General features: G+C 44.7%; 1 protein-coding gene and 1 non-coding gene across 3 annotated transcripts in view; both read left to right on the forward strand.

Moving 5' to 3' along the window:
• Positions 1–82, forward strand: TRNAM-CAU. Its single transcript has one exon. It is a non-coding gene; the product is annotated as a tRNA-Met (tRNA).
• A 2,251-nt stretch (positions 83–2,333) lies between these two features.
• Positions 2,334–27,778, forward strand: part of ST3GAL5 (ST3 beta-galactoside alpha-2,3-sialyltransferase 5) — a 51,191-nt gene continuing 25,746 nt past the window's right edge. The window contains exons 1-2 of one of the 2 annotated variants that reach the window (XM_045827697.1): positions 2,334–2,551; positions 22,384–22,507. In XM_045827697.1, coding sequence (XP_045683653.1) covers positions 2,467–2,551; positions 22,384–22,507 — 209 coding nt within the window. In that variant the 5' untranslated portion in view covers positions 2,334–2,466. The remainder of the gene's footprint in view (positions 2,552–22,383; positions 22,508–27,778) is intronic. The other variant, XM_045827699.1, reaches the window with a different exon arrangement.

Genomic DNA, 27,778 nt, shown 5'->3' on the forward strand with positions numbered 1-27,778 from the left:
TCTGTGATGGCTGAGTGGTTAAGGCATTGGACTCATAATCCAATGGGGTCTCCCTGCGCAGGTTTGAATCCTGCTCACAAATGGTTATACAAGTGCTTCTCCTGAGGCAGTTATCACACTGCAGTTTATAGCAGGGGTCGTAGCAGTTTGTTTTATGTACAGTTTTCATTGTCATTTATTACAAAGATGCGTATGCAACAATTGAGATTTTAATAAAGTTAATAATTTTTACTACTCTATCAAGAACATTCTTAAGTGAAAGTGCATTTTTTTATCATGAGTATGTGGTGGTAGTTGTAGTGTGGTTTGGGGCCACTACCTTGATTTGTGAAGGCACCAGAAGTTTTGCATGTTTTTGCTTTTGAGCCATCAGTGAGAAAGGTAAGTAATGCCTTGGATTATTGTGAAATAATTTTGACTTTAGAGACTCCCTGAAAGGTTCTCAGAGACCACCAGGTGTCCATGGACCACACACACTCTGAGAACCACTGACTTAGACCAATTAATTCAACCCCACTCATGGAGCTAAGTGGGGCAAGTTTACCTAAGAGGGGAAGGGTAGGATGGATGCTGAGGACAACCAAAAGCCTGCTAACAGAATGACCAAAGTAATGAGCATATGGATCTAAAGAACTAAAAATTTGTGGTTGCTCTCCTGGATTTATAGTCTCTTTGCTAGCAGGGTCCAGAAACTTTTTAAACACCAGTCACTGACATGAAGAGATTCTAGGGGAGGCTTTGATATCTGGTGGAGGATCCTAATCTACTGTTTGGGGATCTCTGCCTTAATCCAGAACAGCAGCTAAAGATGGCTCTGAGGCCAATAAAAGGATGTTTTGTGGCAGGGCTTATCTCGTTGCACAAGTGGGTCAGCCTGTCTCTCCACCAAATGTGACTGGGTTGAATGAGGTAGTGGGTACAAGATAAGCTAAATAGCTGTCCTATTTGGCTAAGACAGTAGTCAGCTTCAAGCTCCAATTCTTCCCCACCACCACCTTACACCCACTCTTTCAAGCCACAGTACTGCTGGCCCCCAAGGAAGCTAAAATGCTTTCAGGGCCTGGTTCTATGGGCCAGGAGTATCTGGGAGAAATGGGAAAGAGTAGCTGAGGCAAAGAGAAGTAAAGCATCTAATCAAGCAGGCAAGCCTCGGGCTGGTCTCCAAGATAGACAGGGTGAGGTGCTCAGCATTGTCCTTGCAGCTGCCACTGAACCAGGCAGCTGTTCTGCCTGGCTGGCCTTGGCCAATCTTCTGGATTAGATGTCCCAGTGACAGCTTTTCCTTCATTTTTTTTTCCCAAAATGCTCAAGTGTCCTTGCATTAAAATAATCCAGAAACATTGGTATGGCAAAATCTCTTTGGGAGATGTGAAAGCAGTCTTCCTACCCTTTCCTTTTGAAGACTTGCCTCCTGACCTTTGTTACCCAGACGGAATTTTTTTCCAGAACTCCTGATTCCAGAGAAGAACACAGACATCTATCTTCAAACCCTGTTGGGAGTTGTGCAAACCTGGAGAAGCCCTTGTGATGCATGACAAGACCCTTGCTTTACACAAATATATTTGGCTCAAAATCTAGGATCGTCCTTTCAAACAGAAGGTGGTGTCACAGGCACATAACCATGACATGGATCTGAGTTCATTAATCTGAAAGGAAATTCTGAAAGCAGACCAACTTCACTCAAGAGTCAACAAAATTTAATTTCTCAATTTTAGGATTCACTAGTATTTACTTTTTTAAAATTCTAGAATTAAAGGGGACTCCAGTGGTATGGAAGTGGGAGCTCCTAGTACAGGTTCTGATTGCTCTGCCAGTGAATGATTTGGGGTGACTCCTGCTCTCTGGACCTGTTTCCCATCTGTAAAACTGGCGGATAATGAGCACGTTCTCTCTTATCCTACACGTGGAAAAACATAAGGCTGTTACACAAATTGCCAGACACGCCCAGGCTGCCTTCGCGCTTGTCTGGAGGGCCCCAAGAGATCAGGACCAGTCTCACTCAGTCTGGGGTGCTGTGGTGGCGAGTAAAAGGGCTACAGAAAGCCCCTTCATTCACTGGCTCCACACCGAGTCCTCTGTGCAGTAAAAGCCTATGACCAGTCTGAAAACACCTTTAGTTTCTTCCACCATCTAACTGCACGCAGAGTTCGAGCAAACAGGGAGTGCCTGGAACCCCCACCCCAGCACGCAAGCCACCCTGGATGAGACTATCCAGGGGCGCCCAGCTCCCTCCACCCTGCTGGGTGGAGGGACTGCGTGTCCTAGGGGCGGGGCCGCCGCTGTAGCCTTCCAGCACTCCGACTGGCCTTTCGTGTCCTCGTGATTCACGGTCCCGCCCTCACGCCCCTCCTCCGCATCCGCGCTGGGCAGCAGAGGGTCCAGACTGAATGGGCACGAGCGGGGTGCTGGGGGCAGGCGGGTTCGCTGGGCCCGGGGCTGGCTGTCGGTCGGCGCCCCCTCCCTAGTATGCGGATGAAGGAGGCAGGCGGCGTGGAGCGGCGTCCTCTGCAGCCGCGAACCAAGGCGGTGGCGGCGGCACCTGCCGGCCGAGGTACGTGGCGCAGCCCCCTCCTCGGCTCTGCCGGGCCGCGGGCTGGGGGCGGTGGCATCCTTCCTAGCCTCCTCCTGGTAGTGCCTGGTGGCTCCGCCCCAGCCCCCACGGCCAGCGCCCAGGGCACGGATCCCCCAGACGCTTTGCGGGGATGTGGGCTGAGAGTCGTGGCCTCGGGTCGCGTGGACGGGCGTGGGGCGCTGTGGCCCGAGCAAGTGTGGAGGCGGAGGAGGCGCAGGGATGAACAGTGGGGGTTCCTTGTCCAACTGCAGTGGCTTTTAATCCCCAGTTTTCCGCAGAGGCTCGGGGTTTAATTCATTGCTGGAAGCTTCCAAGCCAAGCATAGCCGAGTTAACTCGTTGCCCAGGGACGGAGTTGGGGGCCCCTTTGGAAGGTAACTAGCAGCTCCTGAGAAACTGACCCTTGCATCCATCAGGAGGGCGTAGCGTGTGGTATCTGCAGGTAGAAATTCCCCAGTGGCCTTTCCTGCCTCCGCTCTGTGCCCAGCCCTGAGGAGGAGATACGTTTTAGTGACCTTTGGTTTCTTCTGAATTGTAAGCTGTGACTTGACCTCCTAGGCATGCATTTATTATGTGCCTTTCGTGCATTAAGTAACACAAGGTTTGCGGAGAGCATCTCCGAGGAGCTGGGCAAATACGGAGAGGCTGGGTTCCACCCCTACCCCATACCAGCTGGGTGACCTTGGCCAACACCTCTGCCTCTGTGGAGCTCGGTCTTCTGGTCTGCTGGGAGGCTTGACTTGCTCATTGCCAGGGTCTCTTTCAGGGTTTCGTGGTTCTGACCGCAAAATGTGTTTAGGAGTGAAGATCCTGCAGAATTACTAGCAGACTTGAAAGACTGATTTTTATGGCCATATGTCATAGTTTATGTGTTATATGACCTCTGCTTAATTAGGTATAGTACATTTAAAAGATAAAATTGCATGCTATGCTTTATCTGGCACCTTTGGGTTGCCTGCTCTTCGTGACAAGCACGGTGCTGGGCTGGGCGTAGGGATTATAAAGAGAAAGGAGACTGACCACCTGCCCTCTGGACTGGTGACTGGTAATCCTGTTCCACAGAAGGATGCTTGTCCTGAAGCTGTGGAAGAGGAATCTGTGTCTGTTGAGTGAAGGGCACAGACTCAAAAACAGGATGGGTTGTGGTTTCACTTGGTAATTCTGCAAGACTGACAGCTATGAAGAATGTCTTGTATCTCTCCTGGTGATCTGGAGATCACCTGAATTCCAACCAATGCTAGCCCCGGCAAGCAGAGTCTGCTGCTGTGAGCTGCCAGAGTGAGAGCGCTGTAACCAAATGTCATGGGTCGTTTTATATGTCTCTCCATAATGAGTGCTGCTTGTCCTGTGAGATGAAAGGAACCTCTCTTGTAATTAGTAGCTGTTTCTTCCTCTAGGCAAGAAAAGAAATGGGTGAAATAAGAAGGAATGAAAACTTTATGGAAAAGAGAAAGAGAGCTAACAGGCATAAATTCTAAAAAATTTGCATTTATGACTTTTTTGAAAATGCTTACAATTTTGGCACAAACTACCAAATTGTTGCATGTGATCAAAATAGATTGGTATTGAATTCTAAGGATATATTCAAGGCAGAATAAGAACAAACCCTTTGTTCTTTGATTTGCCTCTTCTAGTTCTTCCCTCTTTCCCTGCTGGGCTATTGGGCAGCAATGAGGGGCATTTATCTAGCAAGTTGGTTCTTGGGAAGTGAATGAACGATAAAAAGAGGATGTTACTAGTTACCTGGCTGACGTTTCAGTCTTCATATTTTTATGGGGCTCCCCTATGTATGTATTAAATTTGTTTTGTCACTCTGTCTTACATCAACTTAACTATTAGGCCAGCCGAAGAGCCTAGGAGGGAGGGAGGGAAAAATTTTGTGCCCTTACATTCCCTTCCAGTCGCTGCCTCCATGAGGGTCATCCCTGCTTGGCTTCCTGTGCTTGTATAAATGGAATCCAATCAAGTGTTTGTCTTCTTTCCTCATGAGTTAGGTTTCTGTCATAGTGTGTTCACTCTCTGATTTGGCCACTGGGTGAATAATATACCACATATTTATCTGTGCACTGTTGATAGACATTTGGGCAGTTTTCAGTATTTGGCTTTTACAAATGCTGCACTGACTGTTCTTTTGCCGATCTTTTGTATACATATGCATGCATTTCTGATGGGGGCATACAAAGGAGTGATTGCTGGGTCGTGAGTGCATGTATGTTTAGCTTTGAGAGCTACAGACAAAGCTATTTTCCAATTTTGGAATAACTACATTGGTAATTCCTCACTACTAGCTGATGAGTGCAACGTCACTTTTCACTGCATCTTTTCACCAAGGAGGCTGAGGCAGGAGTTGGACCAGGACTCAACATCGGATTCTACCTGGCCATGCCCTATTTGTTCTGGGCAAGCGCAGTCATCTCTAGGCCCCAGTGTCTCCTGAGTCAGGTTGCAGGACAGGCTCATCTGTGGGAACCCTTTAAGCTCCAAGACTCCCCTGTCGCCAGGGAAGAATTTCTCTGGCCAAACTGCTTTGCTTTGTCCCAGCTCCCCTGCTTCTTACTTAGCTTTTATAATATTGTACTTTCTATAGTTTCTGCTTCTACTTTCTACTTCTCTGAACTGCCTTCCTTGTAGCTCTGGATTTTTACTTAAGAATTCCCCTGTGTCCTAGGGGTTTTTCAACTGGTGTGCTACAAGAATTTTTAAAACATGCAAAACCTGACTATTTAGTCAGGGGCACTGACCTCTTTTCTCTTAGATTGTCAAATAAAAGAAATGACAACAGCCAACACAATAGCCATCTGGTATGAAAGAATCAAAAGTATACCTATTGTTTTTGTTAGACAAAAATATACACATTTTTGGTGTGCTGAAGAATTTCAGTAACTATTTTATGTGTGCCATGACATGAAAAAGATTGCAAATTGCTACCCTAGAGGAAAAGCCTGTTTTTGTTTTGTCTTTTGAAGCCATGTAAGACATTTTTGCTCTTCTCCTTATGTGCCTTGGAAAAATATCCACGATTAAGTGATTGGATGGTTCAGTAACTCCTACACCCATGAATTTCCCCATTTTCCTTCAAGTTTTTAATATCTGGAATCATAGTAGTTAAGTACGATGATATGGTCCTGGCTGGTGTGGCTCAGTGGACTGAGGGCTGGCCTGCAAACTGAAAGGTTGCTGGTTTGACTCCTAGTCAAGGCACATGCCTGGGTTGTGGGCCAGGTCCCCAGTTGGGGGCACATGAAAGGCAACTGATAGATATATCACTTGCACATCAGTGTTTCTCTCCCTCTCTTTCTCCCTCATTTCCCTTCTCTCTAAAAATAAATAAATAAATATTTTTAGAAAAGTATCATGATATGATTTGATTTATTCAAGGAGAGAAAATTGATGACAACAAATTAAATTTCAAAGGTCTACTTTGATGGAATAGTAGTTCTGTCTTTTGAACTTAAAGTCTTTTTTTAAGGCCAGGTGTCATTTTCATAATTAAAGGCTAATATGTATTATATTCAGAGCAGAGCTGTTTTTCCATTACCCATAAGAGTTCCTTCTTCCTTAGCCTTCCTCTCTTCCTGGCTTCTGCTTGTATTTGCTTAAGATTTTTCATCCACTTCTATCTGTTTGTCACCTCCATTCTGTGGTACTTTACAAGGCTGCTAATACGCTCCCCTCGTTGCTTGTCATTTTAAGTAATCAAATCCTTACCCATCCAGGACTTGGTGGCTGATGCAGGCTTCTTGCTTGTCCTCTCCTAGACTAGAGCTGTCAAATGGAAATATAACCCAAGCCACACATATAATTTAAAATGTGCAAGTAGCTGCATTTAAAAAATTGAAATAAGTGGATCAAGTTTTAATTTTCCAGGGAGATAAAAAGTTCTTAGGTTCTGAATATCTAATAACACAGCTTCAAACAATATAAAGTAAAATGCAACAGAATGACAAAAAAGTTGACAAATCAACCTCATAGTGAGAGATTTTAGTATATCTCTTCAGGTAATTGGTGGAAGAAGTTGACTAAAAACCAATAATGAGTTATTCTAAAAAAAAACACAATTAACCCTGGCCGAGTAGCTCAGTTGGTTAGAGCATCATCCTGATGTGCCAGGGTTGCAGGTTCAATCCCCAGTCAGGGCACATACAGGAATCAACCAATGAATGTGTGGATGGGTGGAACAACAGATCTCTCTCTCAAATAAGTATATGAAAAATTTAAAAAACCCAACACAATTAATAAGCTTGATCAAACTTATTGCATAAAAAACATAATCCTGGCAAATGAAGACTATATATTTATAAAAATTGAGTGTACACCAGGTCATAAAAATAATTTCCAACATATTTAAAATAATCAGTACTATAGAGACAAAGGTTTCTGAATACAATGCAACTAAATTACATATCAAATTTAAGAAATAATTTTTATTATTTTTTAAATTTGGATTTGAAAGTGTTTGGATTTGAAACACTTTAGGATGAATTGTACACTTACAAAACTTGTGGGAGAGAAATGTGAAATATTAATTCCTCATATTAGCAAAAAAAAGGCATGAATGAGCTAATCAGCTAAGTTAAGAAGTTAGGAACATAGCAATTAAAATAAATCCAGTAAATGAGAAGGAAGGAATTTAAAATAACAGGTGAGATTAACTTTAATGATATATTTTGGTTCACCCAATATGTTCCATATAGTATCAGATCAAATTATAAAAATTGTTAATGAGCTACTTTACATTTTTCTGTTCAACTTAGTCTTCGAAGCCTGGTGTGTCTCTTGCACTTACACAGAGCACATTTCAATGTGGTGGAAGTACCACATTGTGGTACCACATTTCAATGTGGTATTTGAAGTACTCAGCAGCCACATGTGGCTCGTGGCAGCTGTACTGGACAGCACAGGTCTAAATCTTAGCCCGTAAACATGAGTGACTAGTCTGGATAAAGGGAGCTAATGATGGGATTCAGTTATCTGCCAAGTGAGTCTAGAGTCGTGGTAATCTAGCAATGTTTTTGTGGCTGACAAAGGGAGTGGGCTCTTTGTGAAAATCTTGATACTAAACATGCCTCCCCGAATCCACGTGCTACTAAAGAATAGGAAAACAAAAGAACAGGAAAAAGGATAAATACTCTACTGACTCACTCCATCCTCACCTGTCCTAGATATGTTATATATGTCAGCCCATTTAATTTCACAAAAGCCATATGAGTTTGGTATCATTTTCTTCCCATTTTACACATGAGGATACTGAGGCTTGAATAAGTTAAGAAACCCCAGGGGAGAGAGCTGGGATTCAGACTTGGGCAGTCTGGCATGAGATGGTAGGTGAGGCAGTGCTTCCCCATCTTTGTAGCATAGATTGCATTCCCACTCTGCCCCTCAGAAAGGCTCCTGTGGAAATTCTTGAGAGGGTTTAGCTGAGCTGGTGAAATGGCTTCGTTCCCTGGTCCAGGTCATGCATTCTCAGGCACGCCTCCTGACTGGTCTCAGCTCACGTGAGGACTTCTCCATCACCAATCTAACCTCACAAGAGGTTTCTCCAAAACCCTATTCCAATTTCAATTCCCTCCCGTTCCCACACTGGCTCCCGTTAGGATAGTATTCCAACCTGCCATGGCACGGTCTGCTTCCTTTTCTAGCCTCTCTTGTACGTTGTTCCTCCCTGGCTGGACCTTCAGACACTCACTGGGAGTTCCCCCTCCATGCTTGCTGTCCTGGCTCAGGGGGCACCTGCCTCCCCCTGCCCCTTACCCACCAGGTCCTACTCATTCCACCTTGAGGGGAGCCTTTTCTAAGCTGCCTCCCAGACACACATGTACATACACACACACCCCAAATCTAAAACATCTCCTAACACTGCCCTTGTGTCCTTTGTGGAATAAGTTAAAAAGAAGTACTATGAAAATAATTACATTGGTGATAAATCTACTTGTCTGATTTTTAAAATGAGATTGTGAGAGCTTTTTAAAAGAAGAGACTGTTCACGTTGCTTTATTTCTAATGAGCTAATGTTATTTCTAATGTTGCTAATGTCCATATTGCTTTTTTCTAAATGAGGTGCATGCTCCACGCTTGGTTAAAACCCGGATATGTGAATGAGGTATGCCTGTTTGGGAGCCTGCCCAAATGCTGGTTTCCCTGATTTTTGAAACAAAGTGAAAAAGGATGTACAATGGGGGTGGAAAGGGAAATTGGATATTTTAGCCATGCCTCCTACAGACCTAAATATATGTTGTTGGTTTTAGGAATTCAGACATGTTTAACTTGTTCTGAGGTTAAAGCGGCCCTAATAAAATGTTCTTTTGTCTCCTGTACCATGACTGCCTTTCCTTCCCTCTCCAAACTGCCAGGGCCTGTCGAACTCCAGGTTGTTTCAGGTGATCCTCCTTTTGCGAGGGTCATTACCACTTGCTGATTTGGGGTTTTGTATGACCAGCCTGGTTCCTCTGTTCCTGTAGGACAAATGGGATTTTTGAATCACAGATTATTGAATAAACTGCCCAGGGAATCCTCCACCTTCCCTTACTCATCCATCCAGCCAGGTGCTCCCTGAGAAGTATTATTACTTAAGGTCCTGTTTAGTGATGTCACTTCATGGCCCCACATCTGAAGAACCCACACCCCTACCTTTCCTCTTTGGGCGTAGGTTCTCGGTTATCTTAGCGTTCGCATGCACTCTTTCCCATGATCCCATTCCCTGCGGTTCCCATTACACTGAATTTGGGGAAGCGTCCCTGTGTTGGAGCCTGCTTACATTGGTCCCAGAGTTGCTCTTGTTAACTGTTAATTCTACTAACTTTCACTTTCTCTTATTAAGGATTATTTATTCAGCCCAACTACTTGTATTTTTTATGTTTAAATTAAGAGTGAACTCTTTTATTAAAAAGGTAACTTCTAGGGTTCTCTTTATTTGTGGCTTCCACGGGGCTGCCACAGACTCGTTCTTCTTTGGCGCACCCTGCACCTGGAATTTGCCGTCACAGGGGCCCACCACCCCGGAGCTGCTGCTACCCAGGGCCTTCCTTTGGGGCTTGGAGGGACCCCCCGGGAGGGGCAGTTTTATGAGCAGTTCCCTCAGTTTACCGCAATATCATATCTTATTCCCTGTGGCCCTCACCTCTGCTGTGAAATCACCTCAGGTGGTTGCCACATGTGGAGCCTTCTTGCATGCTCTTTTTTTCCTTTTTTCATTAGTGCCCTGAATTTGTTATCGTGCAGGCCAATCTTGGCTGACTGGGTGCTGGAAGTACAGTCCCTGCCAGTTCAGTCATTGGGTTCAGTGGCATCTTCTTCCTGCACATCTCTTGGTCCCTTTCTTGCCGTCCCTGCTCTGGTTCAGCTGCCCCTTCACCTCTGGCTGCAGTGATCTCAGAGGCCCCTGGACCACCCTCTTCCAGGGTCACCTTCGTCCCAGGGTAAGCTCACTATCCCCCTGCTTAAGAACTGCTTAGGGCCTCCTGATGCCTCCTTTGTGGCCAGTTCGGAGGGCCTGGTTCCTTCTTAGCCACATCTCCCACAGGGCCCCTGTGATCTGGCCTGAGCACACCTCTGGACATTTGGCATGCCCTTCCTACCACCAAGAATGCCTCTTCTTATCTTTCTATCTCTGCAGTCTTGCCCATCCTTTAAGGACCCATTTACACAGCATCGCCTCAGCAAAGCCTCCCTAGATTCCTCTGTCAGTGCTGGTGGTTTCGTGCCCAGGGCACTCCAGGTCAAGGCATTACTCAGTATTTGGGGTATTTAGGTATTTTCACTCTCCCTGGCTAGGTGATTCATTTAAAGAAGAAAGGAGTTGTGTCTTATTTATCTTTAGATTCCCAGTGCCTGGGTTATGGAAGGTGCTTATTAAATGCTTATTTCATGGATTATTAAGTGAGCAAAACAAATGACACAAAGATACAGACCAGCCCTTCTCAGTTGGGCTGTACAGGAGAATTTTACCCTAATACTCTAAGGCAGCCATTGTATGTCACGAATAACTTCTCTCCTGTGCCTCTGGAATGAATCTAAGTATAGACCATCCCTGGGAGAATTGAGAAAACAGACACTGAGATCCTTTTCTGTAATTGTCCAGTGCAGCCCAGCTTGAGAAAGGCTGGTATAGACAGCATGATCCCAATCCTGATAAAATACACATATGCAAAGAGAAAAGACCCGTAGAACATAAACCAGAATGTTACGGGTGGGTATCGCTGGGCTGTAGTGTAACAACCAGTACGTGATTTCAGAATGTTCTCTCTGCTTTTACATGATTTCTGAAGTTTATAACTTTGTGATAACAGTTTTAAAAAGTGTTTCTAGAATAAGTGAAATCAGAATTCCCAAACTTGGATGTGCCTCAGTATAAAGTAGTAGAGGGTTAGAGCATTTGTTTTCAAACACAGCTCCCTATGCCTTGCCACAGTGGACCGGGAATCACCAAGCTGAGCGCCTCATTGTGGGCCCTAGAGAATTGGGCCTCAGTGTGAGGATGATGATCTGCCGGGTCTCTCTGCACCCGGATGTCCCTTTTTGCTGCCAGTGGACACCTTGTAAATGGGAGGGCTGAGTTCCCAGCAGGCATGGCTCACTGTGAGAGACCCTATCATATTCATGAATACTCATGGCTCTTCTCACAAGCAACTCCAGAGGTGGTGTTTTTGGGGGTGTTTGTTTTTATAATAGCGAAGCGTCAACACAACCTGTAGTCATTTGAATTAAATCTGACAGAAGAGTCTCGGATGCTCATCAGCTACCGCTGCAACCAGCCTAGTTTTTACCCTGAAGTTTGACCTTGTGTGACATCATACACAATTTTATCTCTATCCAGGCAAGAATCCACCCGTGGGTGGTAAAACAAGAAGGTTTGGTGAGGAACAGGATATTTGCTTAGTCTCTAAGTAGCTCCCATCAAGTTACTTATTAATTACAAAGGGAAGATTGTAACTTGACAGTGGCGAAACCTGCCTTCCACCACTTTCACCAGTCGACCAAATTTAACACCACCAGTTCTGAAACAAATCAACATCAGGCGCCTCCAGGTAAAATATATCAAGAAGGGCACAGACTCACTTCCATGATATTCCTGCCCAAAATGGGTAACTTGAATCTAATCTTGAAGAAACAGACAAACCTCAGTTTAGGGACATTCCGTAAAATAACTGGCCTGTACTTTTCAAAAAATGCCAAGGACATGAAAGATAAAGGAACTCTTTCAGATTAAAGGAGGCTGAAAAGATATGACAACTGAAAGTCACACATGATCCTATGTTTGCCCTAAGGCGGGGGTGCCAAACTCATTTTCACTGGGGGCCACAGCAGCCTTGAGGTTGCCGTCAAAGGGCCAAACGTTATTTTAGGACTGTATAAATGTAACTACTCCTTAGCTGTTAAGTGAGAGCTTACCGCTGCCACCAGGCAGAAACAAGGTGCCAGGCGGATGAAACAAGGGGGAGGGCCAGATTCAGCCCGCGGGCCTTGTGTTTGCCACCTGCGCTCCAAGGCCATTTGGGGACTACCAGAGAAATTTGTATTTCTCTACTCCAGGTCTTTAGAGTAGTTAACACTATGGAAGAAAAAGCAGTTTCCTGATTTTTATCATCATACTGTGGTTGTTGTATAAGGGAATGCCCTTGTTTTTAGGGAATCCTAAAATATTTAGGCATAAATATCATGTCTTCAACTTTTAAATGGGTAAAAACCACTATGTGGGTTATGTAATAGAATGTAGTAACAGGGCAGATGTGCTGAATGTGAGCGACTGGGGAGTCTGGGTCAAGGGTATATAGGAATTCTTTGTACTACCTTGCAGTATTTCCGTAGGTTGGAGATTATGTCAGAAAATAAAGTCTAAAATCTCGGAAGCCTCCGGGTCACGGCGCTGCGGCCCGCCCAGCACCAGAGCGGTGGTGGCGCTGCTCGGTGCCTGCCCTTCCTGTGGTCGGTCGTGCTGAAGTCGTTCCCCGCAGTACTGAGCTCTCCTCAAAGCTGCCTTTGCCACCTCTGGCGTTGGCAGAAGACAGGGTGGACAACCACGGGTAGTGTGGCTCCACCTGACCAGAAGCTTGCTTTCTTCAGCCGCCTGTGGCAGTGGCTGCTCTGGAGACGTTACTCCTGCTGGCTGTCCTCAGGTCTCTGGTTGACCGTCTCTGATCTGCACGTTTACCTGTAGCCGAGACCTACAACTGTCCTGCCAAAGAGGCTTTTCAGGCAGAATGTGACTGCAAAAACCTATTTAAATGCAGTTGAGAGTTTTGTGCATGAATTCAGTGTGCTTCATCAATGTCAATGTAAGAAACACCCAAACCTGTAGAGAATTTTTATGAGTTTGTTTGAGCCAAACTGACAACCCATGCCAGGAAGCAAGATCTCAAATGCTCCAGAAGATAACAGTTTTGCATCTTCCTTTTTGCATTTGAAATTAAGGAGGGGAGATAAGGAAGATTGGAGAAAGTAAGTCAGGGATTTGATTATAGGATAGTTAACAAAACTATATCCTCTCTTGAGGGTTAACACCCCTTCAAAGGGTATTACTTCGGGTGTTTCAAAAGTGTGTTAACCTGGATGTGCAAAAACAGTGGACAGGCTTGGCTTCAAACTTTCCGCTAAAGAAGTTACAGCCATGACTACCCACTGTGACCTGCCCTGGGGCTCAAAAGGGGAGCTGCACTCTGGGGCCTAAGGCTGGTATGTGGATGAGTCTGCTTATCAGAATTTGCAAAGAGTTCCTCTGAAACCTGTCACCCAAGGACCAGAACATGATAAGAATGGTGGCAAAACGGTTCCTCCTTTCTGTCTTTCCTTTCCTGCTCTTTCCCAGAAAGTCCTGTCCTTCCCCGCACTCCATTTTCTCCCCTCTTGTGTCCCACCCCTACTCCCCTTTTATCTTTTTTTTTTATTTCTTACCCAAGGATATGTTTATTGCTTAGAGAGAGAGAGAAACATCATGTGTTGTCTCCTGTAGGTGTCCCGACCAGGGATCAAACCCACAACCTAGGTATGTGCCCTGACTGGGGATTGAACCCGCAACCTTTTCAGTGCATGGGACAACGTTCCAACCAACTGAACCACCCAGCCAGGGCTCCTCTTTTTGTCTTTTTGAGTCGGTCTTCTTCCACTTACTCCAGTTTCCTGTTGGTCTCTCCTAACTGGCTGTTAAGTGTTAGTATCTATTGAATAAGATAAGTTTTATGTTTCCTGTTCTTACTTTGAAAAGTTGGTGAGACGCAACATTTTAGTGGACAAAGGGGCAGTAAAAGTGTTCTTGGCCAAACCTGCTTTTTATATATTAGCAAACATTCTCACAGAGGTGACTTGGCCACAGTCAAATAGGCAACAGAGGAATGGCTGAGTGTTTTATCTCTTTCCTCTTCTCTTCAATATCAACAGATCCAGTTGCTCTTTTCTCCTCCATGGTGGTGGCTGGGACAATCATTGGATTTTGTTTATCTCCTTCTGCAACAGTGATTCTTCTTGGAGAAAGATTCATATCCTTGTTCTGCATGTGCCAGGCTTGAGGTGGACACTGCATAAACACCCAGTGGTTGTGGTGTCTGGATACATGGAAAGGTCCTGTCTTCACGTCTGCGTGTGATAGGACCATGCTGGACTTGGGTTAGCTTCTCTGTGGGGATCTAAGTGCAGGCCACTGATCAGTGCATTTATTTGTTCACTCATCAGTTCATTCAGCAAGTATTTGTTAAGTGCTTTTTACATGCTAGGTACTATGTTTCAGGTTCCGAGGTTATAGCAAGGAGCAAAATCGAGCAAGTCCCTTCTCAGGAATTTTCAAACGGGGAGAACAGACAATAGGCAGATAGGTATGAGGAGCAGTGAGTGCTCTGAAGGAAGACAAAGCAGCAAAGGGAATAACAGGGCTTGAGGAGTGGGAATGCTGTATTACCAAGGGTGGTCAAGGAGGGTGACTTTTTGAAAAACATTTTATACTGATTATGCTATTACAGTTTTCCCAATTTTCCCCCCTCTCTCTCCCCAAGGAGGGTGAGTTTTGAACAAAGACCACAGTAAAAATGGTGAGGGAGGGAGCCTTCTGGAGGAGACAGAGGAAGCTGCAAGTGGAGACCTGAGGCGGAGATGGAGGGGGCAGGGGTCTGAGGAACAGTAGGAAACCTTCTAGACTGGAGTGGAGTGAGGAGGAGGAGAGTGTAAGAAAGATGGGGCCAGCAGAGGGCTCTGGATTTGACCTTGCAAGGGTTGCTGCCCCTTTAGTATCTTTGCACCTCAGTGAAATCTTAGAAGAATACCATCTATAGCTGCTGGACATGGTCTGGTTTGGGCAAATGTTTTTGTACCCTGAGACTCAGAATTAATTGCCTTAACACTTTTAAACATGTAAAAGGCAGGCAGTTGAATGATAGTAATGATGATGCACTCTCAACATGAGAGGAATACCGACCAGTTGATTACAAGTAAGATTAAAAAGCATGCCTCAGTATCACTGAAGTGCTTGTATCTTGGCTGGTGGTCAAAACTAGTGGAATGCAGACTCGCCACTACACAAAAGTGTTGCATTTACAGAACAACACTTTTATTTTTCGTTGTAGGAGACAGGTCCCGATAATTTTGCACAGATTGTAGGATCTGAACATCCTTAGACTAAAATCTAGTGTAATTACACTGTGAGAAGCTTGCTGGAGAGCAGGGTTTCTCAAAGCTCCACACCCACATCACTCAGGGGAAAACTTGCTTCCAGTGCACATTGGGTGTCCTTACCTGGCCTTACTGGGAGGCAGATTCTGAGGATGAGGTCCAGGAATCTGACTACGTTACAGCCTCCTCCAGGGATTCTTGTGCATAGTCAGACTGGGGTTCACTGACTGAGACAGCAGTCGAGGTATCAGTGCATTAAATTGAACAAATACTATGAGATATCAGAGATGACAGGGTGTGGTCCCCGCATCAGTGCTCTTGCCTGCACTTTCTTCATGGTTTTCATATCATGGGTAAATTGCACATTTCTAAAAGACAAATGAAACACTGACTAACTGGTAGAAACAGGGGAGTACCGTACAGTGGGGCATCCCCCCTTTGGGGGTGGGAGTGAAATGAGATGGTTGAGGGAGTTCTGCTCGAGATGTACGGGTTCAGGAATGAGTGTTGTCCTGCCCATGTGCACATGTGTGAACTCCGTGTCAGCAGGCTCGTGTGCAATGCACACCTGTGTGTGTCTGTCCATTCCCATATAGATACTGGAGCTTAAGGATCATCAATTTTTAACCCAGTCTTTGAGTTTTCAGTTTTCGCACAGAGTTTTTCTTGTTCCTTTATCCTCACCCGAGGACATTCTTCCATTGCTTTTACAGAGAGAGAAAGGGAAAGAGAGATCACCGATGCTAGAGAGAAGCATCAATCGACTGCCTCCCATATGTGCTTGGACCAGGGATTGAACCCATAACCCTTTGGTTGTGAGACAGGATGATGCTCCAACCAACTGAGCCACCCCAGCCAGGGCTGCATTACATTTAATTACCTTTGCTAATCTATAAATAAAAGGCCAAAAATAAGAGACAACAGCGTTTATTTGAGATCCAAAAGGGTAACTATGCAGGAAGTGCTGATTCAGGCAGAAACCCAAATAGTGTTGTGATTTAGGTGAAGGCAAGAGGTATTTATGAGACAGGGAGTAATTACATGAATAGAAGGATAGACATAGATTAGCTAGCATTTGATCTTAGCCAAAAGGCCCAGAGGTGATGTGATGCTAATTCTAAAGAATGTCTTCAATTTTCAGTCCCAGCAGTCAGAACAAAGAGTTGTTTGGAATACTGTATTTTGCTGTGTATAATGCACACTTTTTTGCCCAAATCTTTGAGGGAAAAGTAGGGATGTGCATTATACATGGGTAGTACCAATTTGTTACCAGTAACAACATTTCCTGTACCTTATATATGTTCTTGTGTTTTGTAATTATTTGTCATACAAAATTTCTTGTACCATAGTATGTTCAAAAAATAAATGCTAAAATTCCGTTATAGTATAAAAACAAATATCTAAATGTAAATAAATAAGTTAGTTAAAAAATTAAAATGAAAGATTTTTTTCCTGAAAGTTTGGGCCAAAAATGTGGGTGTGCATTATACACGGCAAAATGCAGTGCTCTAGGCCCAGGTCGGAGGTTATTTTGCCCTCTTTTGACATCCCAGGGCTTGAGGAGCACGACATGTGAGGCAGCTCCTCTAGGAGGGCAGCTCTGATTCCATTTGAAAGTGGCTCTGCTTATGTTGTTTTGTACACCTCCAACACTTAAAGATACAGCAAGGTTGGAATTTTAATATGACTTCATCCCAGTGGGTGAAGTTGGGGTGATTTTGCCCCCCAGAGGACATTTGGCAATATCTGGAGACATTTTTGGTTGTCACAGCTGGAAGAGGGGAGGTCCAGAGATACTAGTGGCATCCAGTGGATACGGGCCAGGGATGCTGCAAAACGCCCTGTAATGCGCAAGACATCCTCCTACTACAGAGAATTACCCAGCCCAGATGTCAATAGCGTGAGGTAGGGAAACCCTGCAAGAGAGCAATTGAATACTTCTTACCTGTGTTATATTTTAGGATTCTAAATCTGTTTTCAGATTTAAAAAAAAGAGTTCTAAAGCTAAAACTAGTTTGAAATTAGCTACCTAGACCATACAAGAATGGCAGTGTGCTTGGGAGGAGATCTACTTCTGCAGTCACTAAGAGAAGTAACATGTCACCAGGAGTTCCACACAACAACAGTTGAAACCCTGTGTTCCCAGACAGGGGCCTGGCCCTGAGTGTGTCTGCCTAGGGCCAGCTGTAGTGTGTGGGTTCTTGACTTCGTGTGAGAAAGATCTCACAACACGTGCCCAGATGACTTCGAGGATATGTTTATTAAAGTTGGGGAGAGTAAAACAAGGAAGGGCTTAGTATAGAAGAAGCAGCAGGAGAGCCTAGGCTGGGCTGCCTGAGCTCCCTGGGAAGTCAGAGTAAAGGGGGCTTTGGGGACAGGTTTGGGGGGTCAGCCTGGGACAAGCTGCCAGCTACCCATTGCCTTGGAGTTTAGGAGACTCGTGCCTGTGGGGAACGAAGTGGGGGGAGAAGGAGGGAGTGGTGTAGATTGCTCCCCAGATGGAGAGCGTGCAGGTGCATGCTGCGTCCTTTGTCTTTAGGCGTTTCCCCCTTTTTTGCAGGCTTGGAGTCTTAGGGGAGGTTTCAGGGGAGGGTTTCAGCGGAATATTCATCAGTTCTCCAGGAGTGCCCTTTCAGGGTCATGGTCCCCTCTGGTTGGTCAGTGACAGGGCAAGGGGCTTGTTAGTCATTGCAATTGGCTCTGGCATAGCCCACCTGGTTTTGCTGCTTTTCTGGACCTGGAGCTGAAACACCACTGAGGCCTAGGTGCTGTCTCTAGGGAGGAAAGGTTACCCTGGGGGTCAGGTCCTTGTTTTCCCAGTTTTGCCCCCTGCCAGGTCCTGGTGACCATCTACACCTGGCTGTAAATTGCTGGACCATTCTGTTCAGCTGTCCGTCTCCGTTTCCCTATTCCACTTGTCAAGGACTTTTCCTAGCTTCTCACTATCCTGTCTCACCTAGACTGGTATACTTTTGAGCATTTATAACTAAACCATTGTCTCCTCACCCCCAAATCCTCCTCCCTGTTGGATGAGGACAGAAGAAAGTTTAGATGTACGCTTGCATGCACGACTTTTGTCGTGGTGCCCATGGATGGGCTTTGGCAAGGCAGCCTAGGGAGTCAGCTCTCTGACCACACTGTGCGTCTGTGCCGGTATCAGACTCCACACTTCTGAGCAGTCTCCTTTCTCTCTCAGCCCTTCCCACACTGTTGTAGTTATATATTCCTGCTATCATTTCCCTACACTTGGGTTTCTAGAAGGCGGGGCCTTACCATCTCAACGGATTCCCCTCCTCCTGCGACCTCTCTGTAAAAAGAGCTGCACTTTCCCCCCTGTCACTTGAGTTATCTTCCCTCCTGCCTGCTCACCACGCCTGATCTATCTCCAGCCCTGTCATTTCTGTGGCTGGGAGCCACCCCGCTCACCCGGCCCCCGCCATCTTTGCGGGGACAGCCCGCGTGGGCCGTGAGCGCGTGATGGCAGCTCCTCAGCAGCCTGCCATCCCAGACTCGCCTCTGCCTCTGTTGCTGTCCCTGCTGCTTCCCCAGTGATTTTCTTCCACGTGATTCATGATCCCTCATGAATAAAATCCTCAAGGGCTTCTTGTGATCATCCATGACCTTCTGTGATTTTCCCAAATGTTGACCCTGCCGACCTAATGGCTGTCTTAGGTCATGTTCTCTAGAAGCAGAGCCTGAAACGGGAACCCAAGGGCTCCTGCTTTATTGAGGGAGCTGCCAGGACAAAAAGGAGTGAGAGAGGGAAGTGAAGCAGGAGAAGCAGCTGAGCAGAGCTGTGGTCTCAGCTGAGTCCTCAGGAAGCTTTGGAGCTTGATTTGTTCTCCCAGGGTGATCCCACCTGGAGGCCAGAGGTACCCCTATCAGTCAGCCAGTCACTGGCTGGGGACAGAGGGCAAGCCTGCAGAGAAAGGGACAGCTGTGTTCTGTTAGCAGCCACCACTCACACCCGAGATACAGCACCAGCCCTGGGGTGTCCAGTAGGACCACAGTATTGCCCTTAACTCCTGCCCACCACCCATCTCCACCCTGTGCCATGCTTTCTCAGCTATCCCCAGTCATTTGCTGTTCCCTCAGACTAACCAGGCCTTTGTGCTTTGCTCATTCCATTCTTTCTGCCCATGGGAATGTCCTTTCTGTGTCTTCCCTCCTCACTCGGCCCCTCTCCCAGCTCCTGCTGCTGTGCTGTGGCTGTCGTGCATTCTCCTTGCTACTGAGACAGGTTTAGTCTCTGTGCACCACAAGGCTGTCTTCTCCCTGAGGGCAGGCTCTCTGCCTTCTGTTCTCCTTTATCAAGTAGAATTCTTCATCTGAAACACAGAACCCAAACATGATTTGAGGCTTTTCTCACCTTTCCCATGCATGGTGCGGAACCCACCAGTCTGGGTTTCCAGGACAGAAGTTAATTTGTTCCATACTGTGTGGGTGCCTTAGGGCTTAACTCTACTGGCTGAGAAAGGCTGGCCGGTGGGATGGACGGTCCATTGAGCCCCAGGCCACATTTCCAGCTGCCTCCTGGACAACTATGTAGTTATATATCTCCTCAAATTCATCCCATCCTCACGACTAACTACAAAAATTGACTTCCATTACTATTTCTTTCTGTAACCAAGACCCAGATTTATCTTTTCATCACCATTCTTCCTGATGCCATTTGTCAGTAGATTTCTGTCCTTGTCCTTTGCTCTTTATCCTCACCAGGACGGACCTCAGGCTCTCCTTCCGCCCGGACAGCGTCGTGCATCCAGTATCCTGTCTTGTTGTCCCCAGGCGGCCTTGCAGGCGGGAGACCAGTCTTCCTCCTCTCCTGCTGTGAAGTCCTGCTCTCAGAAATCTCCCACCTTAAAAGACTTGCTCTTTTGGCTGCCATAGCACCATCTTGTTCACTTTCCTAGACAGTCCACTCCAGCCATGCTGGTTTATTCACTATTTTCTCAACTTCAGATTTTTATTTATAATAATGTGTGCCTTGGCATGCCTTTACTATTAAAAACAAAGCAAAAGACCAGTCCCATATATATATACCCACCTGTTCTGAGACCTGCCTTTCCTAAGCACCTGCAGGTGGAAGGGCGTGGACTTGGAGGTGGACAGATGTAGGCTGCATTCTGAGCTCCTCGGTTAGTCATGTGTGGCCTGTCATGTGTAGGCTGATGTAGGCTGCATTCTGAGCTCCTCGGTTAGTCATGTGTGGCCTTTTGACAGGTTAAATGCAAGGGAATGAAGTAGTTGTTTTTAAGACTTAGTGAGATCATGTGTAGGCTCATTCCTTTGCCAAAATATTAACACCATCCCCACCCTTGTACTAGTAACTGTGTGCAGTTAATTTGTCAGTTCATCATGTACTACTCTGTGGTGTCTGTCTATTCTCCTTCTGAATGGTTAATCCTTAATTTTGAAAATGTCAGTGCCAGTTCTACAAATGGACTGAAAGCCCGGCCTTGACCTTATCTTTCTTCATTGGAGCTTTGGTAAGAAGAATGTCTTCATCTGGCAGGCAGGCAGGCATTTAAGAAGAATCTGTTATATTTTTATGCGTGAATAGAAATATATAATTTTTGAATACCAGGTCTTTCCTGCATGAAGATGGTTAGTGAAGTGATGATGTGGAGGCACTCTCCCTGCCAGTCTGAGGGAGAACAGGCTCAAATTTGTGGTTCCTGAGGCACTTTCTCATGCAGCTAGGCTTTAAGTACTGCAGCGTATTCCATGCGGTTTGCACCGTAATTCACCAACAAATTTCCTGTTGTTGTACATTTTAGATCTTTCAATAGAGTGCATGCTTTATTCTTTGCTATTAGAATTTCCGTTAACAGTCAACTTCAGTGTTAGTCTTAAATGTAATTGAGAAAATACAGTTTGTGTGTGCATGTAGGCGGGGCGGGTATCTTATCTGATGACAGGCCACGGCCACGTAATGCACGTCCCATTCAGGGTCTCGTTTCTTGAGGGCCTGTGTGTGCCCAGCCCTGTCCTAGATGATGGAGATACAAAAATGACGAAGTTCTGGCCCTGCAGCTCAGTGCCCCCAGTGCTTGGAAAAAGGTAGAGGAGACCTTGAACATTAACAGAACATTTCAGTTAATCATGGTAAACAGGTAGTGGAGTTCCCAGAGACGGCTATGGTATTGAAAACTGGTCTTCACAGCGAAGGAGAGCCCGTGGGTGGAGAGGATGAAGTGGTTGGCCAGGCAGACTGTGGGAGGGACTCCCAGCGGATTGCAGACTGAGGGTACCTCATGTGCAAAGGCACATCCAGGTTTCCAACAGTGCTTCTTTGCGTCAGTTTTTACTGCAGCACCTCTGGGGATATTGTTTAGAAATTGAATATTTGAGAATAAAATTAACTCAAAAGAATAAGTACATAAGCGTACCCAAGAACATATATATTTTTAAAGAAAAATGTCTTTTAAAATTGCCATATTTCCTTTTTTCTTAGTGCAACAATTTTCTTATTACACTCTATTTGTAAACTGTTGTATTATAGCGAACTTCATATGTAAGTGTAAGAGGATGAGAATGGTGTGAGCCCGTCCCCAACCCCAGCTTCGACAGCTGTCAGTGTAAAGCCAGTCTTGTCTCACATGTTCCCCTACCACATACTTATCCCCTTACTGATTTTTTGATGATCTCATTTCTGCCCTTTTACCTGTAAATATTTCCATGTGTATCTCTAAAAGTTAAAGGCTCTTTAATAAATTAGACTTTTTATCTTGGGATAATTGTAAGTCCACATGCAATGGTAAGAAATACAGTGAGACCCTGTGTAATCTTTCCTCAGTTCCCCTCAGTGGTAGCATGTCGCAAAACCATAGTACAGTATCACAGCGGGGATATTGACGTGCATACAGGCAAGTCACAGAACATTTTCATCCTCACAAGGATCCTTCATGGTGCTTTTCATAGACATACCCAGCACCCCGATATAACTCCTGACAACTACTGGTCTGTTCTCCATTTCTATAATTTTGTCATTTCATCAACGTTCTATACATGTAGTCATACAATATGTAACCTTTTAGTCTTTGGCTCAGCATAATTCTTTCTAGGTTCATCTAGTTGTTGCTTATATCAATAGTTCGTTCCTTTTTATTACTGAGTAGTATTCCTTGGTATGGATGTACCACATGAAGGTTCTTTAAAACCATCATCCACTTAACTCATCCCTTTTCCTCCTCCTGTCCTCTTCCCCTCTCTTCACAGCAATGCCAAGTGAGTATCACTGTGTGAAACTGAGAAGCGACTGCTCAAAACCCTCCCTGCAATGGTACACCCGGGCTCAAAACAAGATGAGAAGACCGAGCTTGTTGTTAAAAGATGTTTTGAAGTAAGTACAAGTATGGCCCCTTGGGCCATAAGATCCCCCTGATTTGAGTCAAAATAAGAATTAAGAATAGAATACAGTGAGAGCCCTAACAGTGGCTCTTGTACTTGATCACACTTGGGCAAAGGATCGTTTAAAGGCACGTAAGTGAGAGATTCAATGCACAGATGCCCTGGGCTTATGCATCAAACTATACTCGGTAAGAGTACACTGCCCAGCCAGGGGGCCCCTTGGGCTCTGTACCTGAGCTTGGAGGCCCAGGAGGGCAGCTCTGACAGTGCACAGCTCTTCCTGCCGTTATTTAACAAAAGAGGGCTTTTTCCCTTAGCTATTTTCAGTTAATCTAAAATATGATTAATTAAAGGCCCCTAAAGGCATTTGAATCACATTAAATATTGAATACTAAAAAGGATGACAGGTGTCTCAGCCAGGTCACCTGTATATACTAATAAGTGGTAGAACTGTTAAAGGAGGAACTTGTCAGTTTTATTTGGTACCAGCTGAACCACGTTGAAAATTACCCCTTTTCATGACTACATACAGAAACGTTACCCTGAAGTCTACTTTCCCTTCTCTCTTTACTAAAGTAGGAGGTGTAGATTAAAAATGATGTGAAAAGGAAATGTACATTCATAAACACTTACGTCATTTTTCATCTCCTCGTAGTCATCAGCCAGTGTTTTCTGATGTCTGCACATTCCTGGCATTGTGTTGGGGACTGGCCACGTGGCCACAAACAGAACAGACCTGCTTCCCACGCTCCTTACAGTCTGCACGAGACAGACTTGTGACCAGGAGTGGGATCAGTGCTGTACACACTGGGCCTGCTTTCAATACCATTTTTTCCTTTGTTTAAAAAAAGAACAAATCAAAATAGGGGAATTATTACGTGCACTGAATGTAATACTTTTTCAGGGGGCTGAAGAGAAGAATAAATAATACTGTATTCACAAGATTCAAAATTCAATAGATATTAAAGGTACTCAATAAAAGACCTTCTCTCTGCTCCACACATTTCCTCTTCCCAGTTACAGATAACCAATATTTCCAGTCTTATATATACAGGAAATACTGTGTATCCGTTCCTCCCTCTAGGCCCACTCTGCCCCGCTTTTTTACACAAATGGTAGCATACTATTCACTTAACATTGTGCTTGTCCAGGTTCACATGGGGAGACTGTTAAAAAGAGAATTAAAATGTGTTGAAAATAACTTCCTAGCAATACTTTTTTGTACCAGCATCCTCAAATATTAAGAAATATTTAGAAAACTACCAGTCAAGATGGCAGCATAGGTAACATGGCTCGCCTCCTCACAGAACCACATCAAAATTATAATTAAAATATAGACCAACCATCACTCAGAACTATCAGAAATCGAACTGAATGAAAATCTGACAACTACAGAATTCAAGAAACCACATCCACCCAGAGTGGTAGGAGGGGCAGAGATGAGGAACGGGCTGGTCCCACAACCACGTGTGATAGATAAAAATTTGGGAGGGATATCTTGGGAGCACCTTACACTAGGCCTCCCACCCTAGGGTTCCAGTGACAGGAAGATAAGTCCCCATAATTTCTGGTGGCAAAAACCAGCGGGGATTCAGTCGGTGGAAGAAACTTCTGGAGTCTCAAGCAGTTCCTTTTAAAGAACCCACACACAGACTCACCTACTCAGACTCACTCCCTCTGAGCTTTAGCACCAGGGTAGCAGCTTGAAAAGTACCAGTGGCATACAGGGTGGAACTAAACTATCTGACATCAAGGTGAGAGCTCGGGGACAGCTTTCTCCCAGACACAAAGGAGGGCAGAGGCCATTGTCCCTTTCCTGAAACCTCCCCCAACAGAGCCATAGAGCCAGCAGGTGGGCACCACATCTGAGACTCCATGAAACTGGCTAACATGGTTTCTCTCCAACCCCCATTCTGCTTGGAGATCCCATGAGACTTCCCTCATGGGGCTCAACCAAGCTGCTAATAGAGACTTTTCCATATGAATGGCTGGTTTTGGCTTGTGCCTTGAATAGCCAGCCTCAGTGAGCCCCCAACCCCAGTACCTCTTGCTAAGTGGCCTCAGGCCCAGCAACTAACAGTAGCCAGCCTAGATTCACAGGTTGGCTTCACCTGGAAATCTCCAAGCCCAGCACAAGTAACAGCCCTCTCAGATTGCTTTATAGCCCAGGCACAGTGGCCCTGGGCAAAGTACAGGTTGGGGCTGACCTTGGCCTACACCACTCAGAAAACCTCAGGGCCCACACACCCAATGGACAGCTACAGACCACATCAGAACACCACCACCCGAACCCTGTACAGCTGATCCTTCATGGAGAGCAGAATTCTGTGGTCAGTGGTCACAGACAGTCCTTGCAGCTGACTGGCCTGGATAAATCCCTCCCATTGACCTACCGATAGCAATCAAGGCTCAACTACCAGAGGCGGGAGTACTCAGCCCACATGAAGGGTACACCTTATGTACCCAGCTTGGGTGATAGGGGAGGCTGTGCCACTGGACCCTACAGAACACTCACTACATTAGGGCATGCTACCAAGACAGGGAGTCACAAAAGCTCTACCTAATACAAAGAAACAAACATAGGGAGACTGCCAAAATGAGGAGACAAAGAAATGTGGTCCAAATGAAAGAACAGATCAAAGCTCCAGAAAAAGAACTAAACAAAAGGGAGATAAGCAATCTATGAGATGCAGAATTCAAAACACTGGTTATTAGGATGCTCAAGGAACTTAGTAAGGACCTCAATAGTGTAAAAAAGATCCAGTCAGAAACAAAGGATTCACTAATTGACACAAAGAACAATTTACAGGGAAGTGACAGTAGAGTGGATGAAACCGAGAATCAGAACAATGATTTGGAACATAAGGAAGCAAAAAACAACCAATCAAAAGAACAAGAAGAAAAAGAACCCAACAAAAAATAAGGGTAGTGTAAGCAGACTCTGGGACAACTTCAGGCATTCCAACAGTAATATCATGGGGGTGCCAGAAAGAGAAGAGACAGAGTAAGAAATTGAAAATCTAATTGAAAAAATAATGAAAGAAAACTTCCCTAATTTGGTGAAGGAAATAGACATGCAAGCACAGGAAGCACAGAGAATCCCAAACAAGATGGATGCAAAGAAGCCTACTCCAAGACACATCATAATTAAAGTGCCAAAGGTTAAAGATAAAGAGAATCTTAAAAGCAGCAAGAACAAAGAAGTTAGTTACCTACAGCTCAGTTCCCATAAGACTGTCAGCTGATTTCTCAAAAGAAACTTTGCAGGCTAGAAAGTATTGGCAAGAAATATTCAAAATTACGAAAAGCAGGGACCTATAGCCAAGATTGCTATACCTAGCAAAGCTATCATTTAGAATCAAAGGACAGATAAAGAGATTCCCAGACAAGAAAAAACTAAAAGAGTTCATCATCACCAAACTATTATTGTATAAAATGTTAAAGGGATTATTTAAGAAAAAGAAGATCAAAACTATGAAAAAACTATGAAAACTATTAATAGGGCAATAAATACATATCTACCAACAGTTGAATCTAAAAACCAAACTAAGCAAACAAGAGCAGAGACTGAATCATGGATATGGAGAAGGTTTTGATGGTTGCCAGATGGGAGAGGTGTCAGGGAATGGGTGAAGAGATGAGGGGATTAAGGAGTACAAATAGGTAGTTACAGAATAGCCATGGGGATGTAAAGTACAGAATAAGAAGTGGAGTAGCCAAAGAATTTATACCCATGACCCAGTGACATTAACAATGGTGTGGGTATTGCCTGAGGGAGTGGTGGGTGCTGGGTAGAGGGGTGCTGAGGGGTAAATAAAAAATTTTTAAAATGCAAGAAGGAAAAAATATTTAGCATATATTGTGTACAGTGTACTATGCTAGATGCTGTATTTTTAAAACTTCCCCTTTCTTTAAAAAATAGGTTATTTTTCCCCTTAAGGTTATTTCCAACACGAATTATTTAAAACAGTGGCTCTTAAACATCGGTTTAAACTTTTTTTAATTTTTAGTTTGTCAGTATCACTTGGGGAGCTTATTAAAAATGAGATTTCTAGAATTACAACGAGGCTCAGTTCTTCTCTCCAAATCCTGTGTGTGTGTGTGTGCCCACGTGTGTTTTAAACTATATAACAGTGTGGCTGTATCAAATGCTTAAAGCAATGTTTTAGATGATCTTAAGGGTGACTGGTGGCACAGTGTCCCTGCAGGCAGCCTCATTTCTGGGGAGAATTCCTAGAGAAATAATGAGGAGATTGTTTAAGGACTCCGTCTTTTCCCCCCATTTTTTTTACTGTGGTAAATAAAATACATGTAATATACAATTTACCGTCTTAACCATTTCTTTTTTTCAATCATCTCAATTTTTATTTTTTAAGTATTTTTATTGATTATGCTATTATAGTTTTCCCAATTTTTACCCCTTTATCCCCCTTCCTCCCTGCCCCCCAACTCTTCAGGATTCTTCCCCCAGTTCATGTCCATGGGTTGTGCATATAAGTTCTTTGAGTCCTCTGTTTCCTATACCTCTGTTTCTTTTGTCTCTCCCCATCTATTTTATGCCTACTAGTTATGCTTCTTCTTCCCTGTACCTTTCCCCCCTATTCCTTCCTACCCACTCCCCGCTGAAATCTCTCTGTGTGATGTCCATTTCTGTGATTCTGTTCCTGTTCCAGTTGTTTGATTAGTTTGTTTTTGGTTTTGTTTTTTAGGTTCAGTTGTTGATGGCTGTGAGTTTCTTGTCATTTTACTGTTCATATTTTTCACCTTTTTCTTAGATAACTCCCTTTAACTTCTCATATAATAAGGGCTTGGTGATGATGAACTCCTTGAACTTGACCTTATCTGGGAAACACTTTATCTGCCCTCCCATTCTAAATAATAGCTTTGCTGGATAGAGTAATCTTGGATGTAGGTCCTTGCCTTTCATGACTTGGAATACTTCTTTCCAGCCCCTTCTTGCCTGAAAGGTTTTTTTTGAGATATTGGCTGACAGTCTTATGGGAACTCCTTTGTGGGTAACTCTCTCCTTTCCTCTTGCTTCTTTTAGGATTCTCTCTTTATTTAATCTTGGGTAACTTAATGATGATGTGCCTTTGTGTGTTCTTCTTTGGGTCCAACTTTTTTGGGACTCTCTGGGCTTCCCGGACTTCCTAGAGGTCTATTTCCTTTGCCAGATTGGGGAAGTTTTCCTTCATTATTTGTTCAAATGAGTTTTCAAATTTCTTGCTGCTGTTCTCCTTCTGGCACCCATATAATTCGTATG

Source organism: Phyllostomus hastatus, unplaced genomic scaffold (genome assembly GCF_019186645.2).
Source record: "Phyllostomus hastatus isolate PE091 unplaced genomic scaffold, TTU_PhHast_1.1 phas_scaffold_78, whole genome shotgun sequence".
Classification (NCBI taxonomy): Eukaryota; Metazoa; Chordata; class Mammalia; order Chiroptera; family Phyllostomidae; genus Phyllostomus; species Phyllostomus hastatus.